General features: G+C 46.3%; 1 protein-coding gene across 1 annotated transcript; it reads left to right on the forward strand.

Moving 5' to 3' along the window:
* The first annotated feature begins 9497 nt into the window (after window positions 1–9497).
* On the forward strand, window positions 9498–10067 carry LOC109562847 (interferon alpha-G). The gene has a single exon (XM_019965879.2). It carries the CDS (start codon window positions 9498–9500, stop codon window positions 10065–10067), a length of 570 nt encoding a protein of 189 aa, XP_019821438.2.
* The last annotated feature ends 1707 nt before the right edge of the window (window positions 10068–11774 follow it).

The raw sequence follows: 11774 nt of genomic DNA on the forward strand, positions 1-11774 counted from the left end.
GAGCCTCCTCACACTTCTTCACAGAGAGGACTCTCACTGCAAAAAAAAAAAAAAGAAAAGAAACCCTGACTTGGTTTAACTATAGAGCTGTTTCTAGGGGTCTGTAGCTGCTGGGCTTCATACCACCACCAGGAAAGGAGAGCGTGCAGAACTAGCAGTCTTCCAGCCCCATCTGTTCCCTGAGTGGTCAGAGAGAAGAAAATTTGGTGCTAATTTTTTCTGGGGAGGGGGGTGGTGTGAGGGTGGAACATGGCCTCTTCTATTTTATGCATATAAGCAACGTTTTATGTGTGTTAGTAACATTTTTAACTATGCAAAAAAAATCTGAAGAATTTGAGAAAAGCTCTATTTCCTTCAACTAATAGGTTAAGAAAAAAGGACTGGAGGTTTAGATGTGTCCTTAACATTCTCATAGCCACAGTATAGATAGATTGTACATTAAACGTTCAGCATTGTGAACACATCTTTACCCAAGTCCCTTGAAAGAATATCATCAAAAGCACTGGTTTTGAAACTTTGAGAAGATAAAAGATTTCATAGTCTCCACTTCAAAGAGCATAAGTTGTAAAACCACAGAGCAAAAGACTGACAGATTTAATCTTCCAAGGATACCAACAATGCTAATTGCCATCCCACAGGCTCCTTGGAAACTTTGCCATTTCTCACCAAATTGAATCCACTTCACTCTTTAAATGTGAGAATGCTTCTGTTGCATTGTACCTCCTGCTTGCTCAGTTGCTTCTATCGTGTTCAACTCTTACTGACCACCAATTCTTGTATGTGCACAAACACAGAATGATCAATGGCTAAATGGAAAGCGAATCTTAAGCAAAATACTGCAGCAATACCCAGTGGAATGCAGGCAATCTCACCTATTTGAGGGAGGAAGATACTATTACTCTGAGAATTTCCATCAGATTGGCTCATCAGTTACTAAGGAAACCAGCAGCATGGGGCCCTTCCTTTAAACAACTCAAGTTACCGCCATCGCCAGGGCTAATATTTACCTTTTAGGAACTAGCAGATGGGGAGCCCTTTTGGCCTAAGTATCAGAACAGCCACTAGGTGAGGTAAGGGCAAGCACATTCCTGTGAGTGGAGTGTAAGTCCGCAGGGACCTGTTTAGTCGGAGATGTAGGAAGAGCAAGAGAAGTCATCTTGAAGGGCCTAACCATACACCTCACCTCCCTACATACCTGCAGAGCCCTTACAATCCTGGTCTGCCCATATTCCGAGACATCCTCTGGGTCAGTTCAGTATGTAGCAGTTCAGTTCAGTTGCTCAGTCGTGTCCGACTCTTTGTGACCCCATGGACTGCAGCACGCCAGGCTTCCCTGTCCATCACTAACTCTCGGAGCTTCCTCAAACTCATGTCCACTGAGTCAGTGATGCCATCCAACCATTTCATCCTCTGTCATCCCCTTTTCCTCCCACCTTCAATCTTTCCCAGCATCAGGGTCTTTTCCAGTGAGTCAGCTCTTCTTATCAGGTGGCCAAAGTATTGGAGTTTCAGCTTCAGCATCAGTCCTTTCAATGACTATTCAGGACTGATTTCCTTCAGGATGGACTGGTTGGATCTCCTTGAAGTCCAAGGGACTCTCAAGAGTCTTCTCCAACACCACAGTTCAAAAGCATCAATTGTTTGGTGCTCAGCTTTCTTTATAGTCCAACTTTCACATCCATACATGACTATTGGAAAAACCATAGCCTTGACTAGATGGATCTTTGTTGACAAAGTAATGTCTCTGCTTTTTAATATGCTGTCTAGGTTGGTCATAACTTTTCTTCCAAGGATCAAGCATCTTTTAACTTGATGGCTGCAGTCACCATCTGCAGTGATTTTTGGAGCTCCCAAAAATAAAAGTTTGTCACTGTTTCCCCATCTATTTGCCATGAAGTGATAGGAGCAGATACCATGATCCAAGTTTTCTGAATGTTGAGTTTTAAGCCAGCTTTTTTCAGTCTCAAGAGTATGTAGCAGCGTCTACAACCAAATATCATAAATGCATTAAATACAAAGGACAGCAGCTGAGAAGTGTCAAGAGTAAGCAAGGCCCTTGGCAATCAGGACAGGAAGAAGGCAAGAGTCTTCATTGGCCCCACATGGCTGCGTTAGCCAGGTTGATTTCCCTCTGCGTCCTGCTGCACACCAGCCAGCAGATTCACTTTGCAGAGAGACCACCACTGTCACCCAGTCCTCCAGCTGATTCCCTGCCCTCAAGCTAAGGAGGAAATCTAGCAGGACAATACAGAGAGGTCCTGACCAGTAAGAAAAAGATAAGCCTTAAGAGCATTCTCAGATAATGCCACCCAGGCCTGTGTTTTCTGTCCTGGCTACAGTACCACACGGTCTGTGCACCCCCAGTCCCCACAGCTGGTGCCACAACTAGCCTGCAGCAGCAGGGCTATAAGGTAAGTGGGAACACCAGAACTTGGCCAGTACACTGGGATTTCCTGGTCACTATCAATGTCTATGGTAAGATAGGATGACGAGAGTACAACCGTTGTGAAAAAAGATCAGACAGTAGTCTGAGGTCCAATCCACAAGCCTGTCCTCAGCTAATATCCCTAAAACCGGTAGCTTTTAATAGTTTAGGGGTGGTGGGTATGATCAATTACCCAACCAAGTAACTCCTAAAGCATTTGATAAAGGAAGAAACCAGGTCATTGCGTTTTGCCTGCATGCACCAGCCATCCCCGTGCAGTCAGATCAACCAGGAGCACAGGATGTCTACTTTATAACTGGAAAGAGACTCTGAGGTTAACAGGATATCATCAATGTAAGGATCTAGAAAGACATGCCTCACAGTAGACAGCGGCCATAGGATCTCTAGTGGAGGGCCACTTTGGAATTAGCAACCCCACCCTTTCTCCCCAAACCCCACCCTAGTCTGTTTCCCATTTTTATTTCCCTATATCTCAGCACTCACCAGAGCTTCTTTGCTGGCTCACCAGTGATTGAGCTGCACCCGGCAGGCCTGCAAGTTTTAGAGTTGCCCAGCCTAGAGGTTGAGGAAAGGGCCCAGAGTAAGTGGCAGAGACATTAGCAGTTTATTGAACTAGAGATCTTACATGTCTGAAGCCAAAGGTCTTCCAAGAACATCCAGCTGGGAACAGCAAACAAGACAGATCTGTCATCTTTGCTACTCTAGTTGGGGGTGCAGGGTTGGGGGGGCAGATACAGACTAGTATTTCACTAGGCAAAACTGACCTGAGGTTGGTTCATTGGTTACTAAAGAAACCAGCAGCTGGGGCCAGTCCCTCACAACCCCTTAGGTTAATGTCCATCACCAGGGCTGATATTTCTCCTTAATGAACTAGCAGTGGAGCCCTTTTGGCCTAAGCACGAGAACAACCATTAGGTAGGGCAGGGGCAAGCATGGTCCTTGAGTGGGGTATACCTGTAGCAGGGACAGGCCTAGCAGGGGATGGAGAAGAGCCATCTTCAGCGACCTGACCATACATTCTACTCTGTACATAACCTGCACAACTCATTATCCTGGTGTCCCTCTTCAGAGACGTCCATGGGGTCAGTCTAGTGTGTAGAGGTGCCCTGCAACTAAATACAACAAATAATACAAAGGAGAGCAGCTAAGAAGTGTCACAGTAAACTAGGCCCAGGACAGGAAGAAGGCAAGGGTCTTCACTGGCCCCACGTGGCTGCATTAGCCAGACTGATTTCCCATCCAGTCCTGCTGCACACCCAGCCAGAACAGTCATTTTGCAGTGAGGCCACCATGGTCACCCAGTCCTCCAGCTGATTCCCCACCCTCAGTCAGGGAGAAAATCCAGAAGGACAATACAGGGAGGTTCTGACCAGTAAGAAAAAGACAACCTTGACACCATCTCAGATAATGTCGCCTCTGCCCATGTTTCCTGCCTTGGCCTGCAGTACCACACAGTCTGTTCACCCCCAGGCCCCACAACAGATGCCACATAAGACTTCCAATTAGCCTGCCAGCAGCAAGGTTGTAAGTCAGGTAGAAATAACCAGTGCTTACCATCCTTATCAGCTCATGAGACAGTCTCTTTTCTTAAACAGGCAACTCACTGTTCTACTCGTGGAGCCTGCTTTGGTTTTCTTTTTTCTTTTTTTTTTTTTTTTGCCCCTTCTCTCTTGGGCACAAATCCTCTGTTGTAATAAAAAGCTTTGCTTGCCTAAGAGTCTTCTGGAAGTGGTATCATTTCTATGATTTTGCTGCCCAAGCATCTAGAAAGGGCTTGGGAACAACAGCAGTCCTGTTTATTGCTCACAGCTGTTCTAGATTCCCCAGAAGTGATTTTTGCCATTGCTTGATGACTGATGGAAGCCTGTGGTTATGGTTTCCACTGCTTCTAAGACACTAGACAGCAGAGAGCTGTGGTTTCATCACACTGCGTCCTTGCTCCATCCTCTTCCAGAGCTGGGCCCAGAAGCTCCATGGTATTCTTAATATGTTGGGTTCACAACAGGTTCCAGTGAAACCCTTGAAGGGAACTGGTCACACCCAATTCACAAGCCTGTCTTCAGTTATCCCCAAAGCCTGTGGCTCTGTTTAGGGGTGGTAGGTTGCTGGTACAATCGATTACTCCCAAAGTATCTGACAGGACACCCTAGCCCTTGCATTTTGCCTGCATTCACCAGCCATCCCAACACAAATTGGCCTCGAGCACAGGGCTGCTACTTTTAAACTAGAAAGAAACTGAGGTTAGCAGGGTATCACCAGTAAAAGGATTGAGAAAGACATGCCTCATGGTGGACAGCAGCCGCAGGGTCCCTCATGCTAGCGGAAGGCCACCTTGAGATTAGTGCCTCTGCCCATTCCCCGCCACTTTCCCTACCCCCGACCCCAGTCTGTTTCCCATTTGTATTTCCCTACATCTCAGCACTCAAAACTTCTTGGGCTTCTTGGCTGGTTCACTTGTGGTTGAGCTGTACTGGCATACCTGCAAGCCTTAGTGTAGCCTAATCTGTAAACTGAGGAAAGAGCCCAAGGTTGGTGGCAGAGACATCAGTGGTTTATTGGACTGAGGATGCTGCACAGCCAAAGGTCCTCAAAGAACACCCAACTGTCAACAGCAAACAGCAGGTAAGAAAGGCCAGGCATCCTTGTTACTTGGTGCCCAGGGGTAGGTGGAGATTAGCATTTCTATGGGAAACAGACTTCATGTTGGCTCATCATTTACCAAGAAAACCAACAGCAGGTTCCACTCCCTCAAACACCTCAGGTTCATGACCATCACGAGGATTGGTATTTCCCTTTCAGAAACTAGAAGGTGGAGCTACTTCTCCCTAAGCATTGGAACAACCACTAGGTGGGGCAGGGGCAAGCAGGTTCCTGTGAGTGGGGTGTAAGTGCAGCAGAAATGCTCTAGCAGGGGACAGAGAAAGAGCAGGAGAACAGCCATCTTGAGGGCATGACCATGCATCCCGAGCCCCTACATAACCTTGCACAACCCTTACAATGGTGCCCCATCCTAGACATCCTTAGGGTCAGTCAGTACGCTGCTGGGTCAGCCCAGCAACCAAATACCACAGATGTAATACAAGGGAAAGCAGCTAAGAAGTGTCATTGTAAGCGAGGCTCTGCGCACCCAGGACAGGAAGAAGGTAAGACTCTTCATTGGCCCCACGTGGCTGCATTAGCCAGGCTGATTTCCCACAGCATCCTGCTGCACACCAGCCAGCAGACTCCCTTTGCAGAGAGGCCACCCCTGTCGCCGGTGCTCCAGCTGATCCCCTGCCCTCAGGCCAGGGAGGAAATCCAGCAGGACAGTACAGGGAGATCCTGATCAGTAAGCAAAAGACAAGCCTTAAGAGCATTCTCAGATAATGCCACCCAGGCCTGTGTTTTCTGTCCTGGCTGCAGAACCACACAGTCTGTCCACCCCCAGTCCCCACAGCAGGTGCCATGTGATAAGCCTTCCAATGAGCCCTGTAGCAGCATGGTTGTAAGGAAAAGTAGAAACACCAGTGCTTACCAGCCTCATCAGCCATTCCTGAAATCCATGGTCAGTAAAGTGGGATTCCTCGTTGCTCCATGGTGAGTAAATTGGGATTCCTTGTCGCTATCAATGTCCATGGTGAGATAGGAAGACAAGAGATTATCCATTTTGAAAAAAGACAAGACAATGTTTTAGGGTCCTGGGGTCCTGAGTCTGGGTACCTGGGTGGCAGTGGTCTCCCAGAAAAAAAAGAACTTTCTCTCTGCTACACGAAAGTGTATACATAGTTTGCAAGGCAAGAAGGTCCATCCACTGTAACCTTTAACCGTGCCTGTTTTTGTGCTTTCTTTCAGAATTCTCACACACTCCTTTCCCCACACCAAAACTCGCCATTCCTGATAGCCACCATGGGCCTCCTGCTGCTGAACCAAGAAGTGTGATGATTTCTGGACATTATCAGTCACCAGAGACAAACCCTCCCATTTATTAGAAATGCAACTCGCCCCCCTCTACTCAGGGAGCTGGCTTTTTCTTGCCCCTTCTCCTTTGTGCACATGCTCCTTGAATAAAAAACTGCTTCCCCAAGAGTCTTGTGGAAATGATATCATTCCTGTGCTGTTGCAGCCCAAGGATCTGGAAAGTGCCCGGGAACTTTGGGAATCCCATTTATCCCACACAGCTGTTCTGGATTCCCCATCAGTGGTTTTTCACATTGCTCTATGCCTCATTGAAGCCTGTAGTTATGGCTTCCACTGCTTCTAAGACATTGCAGATGGCAGAGAGCTGTTGTTCCATCACACGGAATCATTGCTCTGCCCCCTTCCAATGCCCCAAAGCTCCAAGGTATCCTTAGTATACTACCTTCACCAGAGGCCTGGACAAAACCTTTCTGGGGAACTGGCCATGCCCAATTTATACCCTCTCCTCAGTTAAATATCCCTACAGCTTGTGGCTGTTAACTTTAGCGGTGTTGGGGTTGGGGGTCTGCTTGATTACCCAACCAGGTTAACTCCCAAAGTATCTGATAGGAAACCCAGGTCCTTGCATTTTGCCTGCATTCACCAGCCTTCCCTGTCCAGTCAGATAGACCATGAGCTCAGGGCTGCTGCTTTTTACCTGGAAACAGACCCTGAGGTTAAGAGGATAGCAGCAGTAGAAGGATCTAGAAAGACAAACACAGTGGACAGTGGCCTCAGGGTCCCCCTTGCTAGTGGAGGGCCACCTTGGGATTAGCACCCCTCACCAGCACCCTTCCAGTCTGTTTCCCATTTTTATTTCCCTACATCTCAGCACTCACCAGAGTTTCCTTGGCGTCTTGGCTGGCTCACCAGTGGTTGAGTGGCATCCCCCACGTCTTCAAGCCTTAGGGCTGCCCACTCTGGGGGATCTTACTGGTCTTAGCAGAAGGTCCTCAAAGAACACCCCACTGTGAACAGCAAATGGCAGGCAGGATGGGCCAGTCATCCTTGCTACTCAGTGCCTGGGGAGGACTGAGATGATCCTTTCCAGCGGGAACTGACTTCAGGTTGGCTCATCAGTTACCAAGGAAACCAGGAGCCAAGCCATCCCTCACAACCCCTCAGGTTAATGACCAACACCAGGGCTGATATTACTCTTTAGTAAAGTAGTAGGTGTAGCTGCTTTAGCCCAAACAGTAGAACGCCCCCCCAAACTGGGTGGGGCACTCATGTTCCTGTGAGTGGGGTCTAGGTCTGCAGGGACCGGTCTAGCAGGGCATGTAGAAAGAAGAGAACATCCAGGTTGAATTGCCTAAGCATACAGCGTGTGCACTGTTTACAGAGTAATTTGTTGGAAACATATTCTATGACTTCCAATGGTAGGTTAGGGTTTATCAACCTCGGCACTGCAGACATTGAGGGCAGATCACTGTTTGCTGTGCTGTCTATCCTGTGTGGACTGTAGGGCATTGAACAGCATCCCTCACCTCTATCCATTAGATGCCAGTGTCAGCCCTCATCACCAGTTTTAGTGACTGGAAATGTCTCCAGACATCGCCAACATCCCCTCGGGGACAAAATTCCCCTCCCTGAGAATCAATGGATTATGTCATAATAGCTTGCTCACTGGACCACTCACTTTTGAGCTCAAGTTCCCCATGTAAAAAGTACAACTACACTGAGTACACCATGCTCACAGGAAAACCAGGCCATAGGAGAGGTCATGGAGAGGTGCGTCGCTGCCCAGGGCCAGTTGAGGTCCCAGCTGAGGCTTATTAGCATCAGATCTATAAGTGAAAGCGCCCACCAACTGCCAGGTCACCCCCAGTTACCCAGTGATCTGTGCATCTGAGGCCCTAAAAAATCGTGAAACAGGGACAAGCCATTCCTTCTGTGCCCTGTGGAAATAAATCCCTGACTTACAGAATCTGTGAGCTGAGACAATTATTATTTAGGGTGATTGATCTTGGAGTAAGTTATTTCAAAGCTATAGTGACAGGGACATTGTATTGTGTGCAGAAAATGTTTTAAGCTACTAAATTTTATGATAACTTGCAATGCAGCAATATTTACCATAACATGCTCTATGCTCAGAGTTGACTAATACAGGGAGCACAAACAAATTAGAATAATTCCTTCAGCAATTTCACTTGGAGTACCAGGGCAAATTGCTTCCTTTCCTCTCCCCGCAGTCAGAAGGGGAAATGGGAGAGGCTGTGGCCTCAAAATAAAGCTGCAGGACTCCTATCTTTTTATTTTTATTATTATTGTTTATTTATTTTTGGCTGTGCTGGATCTTCTTTGCCACACTCAGGCTTTCTATAGTTACAGAAGGCAGGGCTACTCTCTAGGCGTGGTGATGGGCTTCTCATTGCAGTGGCTTCTCCTCTTGCAGAGTATGGGCCCTAGAGCTCAGGAGTTATGGACTCAGGAGTTGTGGCTCTAGGGGTTAGTTGCCCTGCAGCATGTGGAATCTTCCTGGATGATGGATCGAACCTGTGTCCCTTGCACTGGCAGGTGGATTCTTAGCCACTAGACCAACAGGGAAGTGCCGATGTCATTCTTTTTTTAAAAGAAAAATATTAATTTATTAGGCTGTGCCAGGTGTTAGCTGCAGCATGTGGGATCTAGTTTCCTGACTAGGGATCAAATCTGGGCCCCCTGCACTGGGATCCTGGAGTCTTACTAGATCACCAGGGAAGTCCCCTATGTCATACTTAACCATGTATTCAATACAAAGAGAAAGTGGAGTACTTCCATTCTCTATGTATAAGGATATACATGGAGTATAAAATAGATCCACAGTACATCTGTGATATCAAAACTTCACAGTGTGGGCAAATCAGAAAAAATATCTCAAAAGACTGTGGATGGGGGGAAAGGGAGGCAATAATGAAAAAAAAATTAACAGTTGAGAAATGCTGTCAGAACCCATTTGGAGCGTGCAAAATGAAAAGCAAAAACAAAAGTAGAAAGTGAGAAGGAACTTTCAGAAAATGGAAACCATGGGCTCCTATTTAAGACACAGGCCTGAAGGAAGGTCTTCAGAAAACAAAGAGAGCAGGTTCACAGAGTCACCCACCTCACCAGGCCACAAGCATCTGCAAGGTCTCCGATGGCCCCAGCCTGGTCCTTACTCCTGGCCCTGCTGCTGCTCAGCTGCAACGCCATCTGCTCTCTGGGTTGCCACCTGCCTCACACCCACAGCCTGGCCAACAGGAGGGTCCTGATGCTCCTGCGACAACTGAGGAGGGTCTCCCCTTCCTCCTGCCTGCAGGACAGAAATGACTTTGCATTCCCCCAGGAGGCGCTGGGCGGCAGCCAGTTGCAGAAGGCTCAAGCCATCTCTGTGCTCCACGAGGTGACCCAGCACACCTTCCAGCTCTTCAGCGCAGAGGGCTCAGCCGCCGTGTGGGATGAGAGCCTCCTGGACAAGCTCCGCGCTGCACTGGATCAGCAGCTCACTGACCTGCAATTCTGTCTGAGGCAGGAGGAGGGGCTTCGAGGGGCTCCCCTGCTCAAGGAGGACTCCAGCCTGGCTGTGAGGAAATACTTCCACAGACTCACTCTCTATCTGCAAGAGAAGAGACACAGCCCTTGTGCCTGGGAGGTTGTCAGAGCAGAAGTCATGAGAGCCTTCTCTTCTTCAACAAACTTGCAGGAGAGATTCAGGAGAAAGGACTGACACACACCTGGGTCAACACGGAAATGATTCTCATGGACCAACAGACCACACGTCCTCCTGCGCTGCCATGTCAAGGACTCTCATTTCTGCTGTCATCCTGCACTGAACTGAATCAATATGTCACATGATTTCAGGAATATTAAAGGATATCATGTTCTACTCTATAGGCACTGGTTCCTCACAGATGCCCTAGCTGATGTATCCATTTATTTATCTACTTGGACATTTATTTATTTACTTATTTATAAAGATTTAAATTATTCTTGTCCATATATATTTGTGTATATATATGTTGTCATTAAGAGAAAATATATATATACTCTGTATGCAGTTTATTATTTTTCTTCACTCATTAAATTCTTCCTATAAAAACTTCATTTGCAGTTTATTTAAAAAAGAAACACCAAACCTGAATGTGCAACTTGATTCAAGAATACATTTTACAATTCCTTGACCCTTTTTTACAACTTGCATGTTAGAAGTAAAAATACACTTCCTTTAGCCAGGGTATTTGTTGCCTTCAGAACATAGAGGTGAACATAACTAGTCCAGTCTTTTTTGTAATTCTGATTTTTTTTTTAAGGAAAATAACCTAGAAACAATAATCAGTTAATTCATAATAATGTGTTAATTATTTTAAAAATAGTATTAATTAGTTGTAAAAAATATCAGTTAGGTTGAATGCAAAAACAAAAAGGAGAAAAATGGAATTCCCTCAGTAGAAGGTGGATCAAGCTATGTGAGGACATAAAAATAAAAGTTAACTACTAGACTAGTGGGCTTCCCCCACCGCTCAGCAGTAAATACTCTGCCTGCAATGCAGGAGCCACAGGAGGCATGGGTTCAATCCCTTGGTCCAGAAGATCCCTGGAGAAGGAAATGGCAACCCACACCAGTATTCTTGCCTGGGGAATTCCATGGATAGAGGAGCCTGGTGGATGACAGTCCATAGGGTCTCAAAGAGTCAGACACAACTGAAGCGAGTTAGCACAGCACAGCACTAGACAAAGAGACATTTCAGTGCAAATGTCCATTGGATTTGGAGATGGCAATTGATGAAGTGTAAAGCATGGAACAGAAGAAGTGATCAAATGGGAGGAGAATACAGAATGAGAAAAGGACTTAAATTGAGTTCCATGACCTTAACCTTAAAAAGGAGGGAATGTCACAAAGGAAGCAGAGAGAGAGTAGCCGTAAGTTAACAGGACAAGAGAGAATGGTGAGAAGACAGATGCAAAGGCTGCAACCACTTAAGAGGCAATGCATTCATGAACATGTAGATGGAAAGTGCCTCCTACTTGGGAAAAGAGATGACATTGACCTTTTAGTGAGAGCTTTCTTGGTAGAATTAATCAGCAGAAACCATAGTGGACAAGACGAAAGGATGAAGAAGAGAAGGTAATGATAATATCTAGAACATGGCTTTCAGATATTTGCTGTCTGAATTGGAGGAGACGATAGGGTGGGACCTAAAGTAGAAGGTGGATTTTTTTCTTTTCTTTTTTTTTTTGCTCTGCAGTGTTTTCCCTTTTTGAAATACTTTGCTTATGAAGGGATTTCATGGATTTGATATATAGACAACTCATATCAGTGTTCAAGATTGGATTTATTTTAAATCATGAGATTCAGTCACATACAATGGTAATGTATCATTATTTTGATTAATTGGATGTTGAAAGTCCCTTATGCTGGGAAAGATTGAAGGCA

Source organism: Bos indicus, chromosome 8 (assembly GCF_029378745.1).
Source record: "Bos indicus isolate NIAB-ARS_2022 breed Sahiwal x Tharparkar chromosome 8, NIAB-ARS_B.indTharparkar_mat_pri_1.0, whole genome shotgun sequence".
In the NCBI taxonomy this organism is placed as follows: Eukaryota; Metazoa; Chordata; class Mammalia; order Artiodactyla; family Bovidae; genus Bos; species Bos indicus.

What these genes read in the sequence shown, in the direction of transcription:
- LOC109562847 (XM_019965879.2), top strand. Translation starts at nt 9,498, where the DNA reads ATGGCCCCAGCCTGGTCCTTACTCCTGGCCCTGCTGCTGCTCAGCTGC.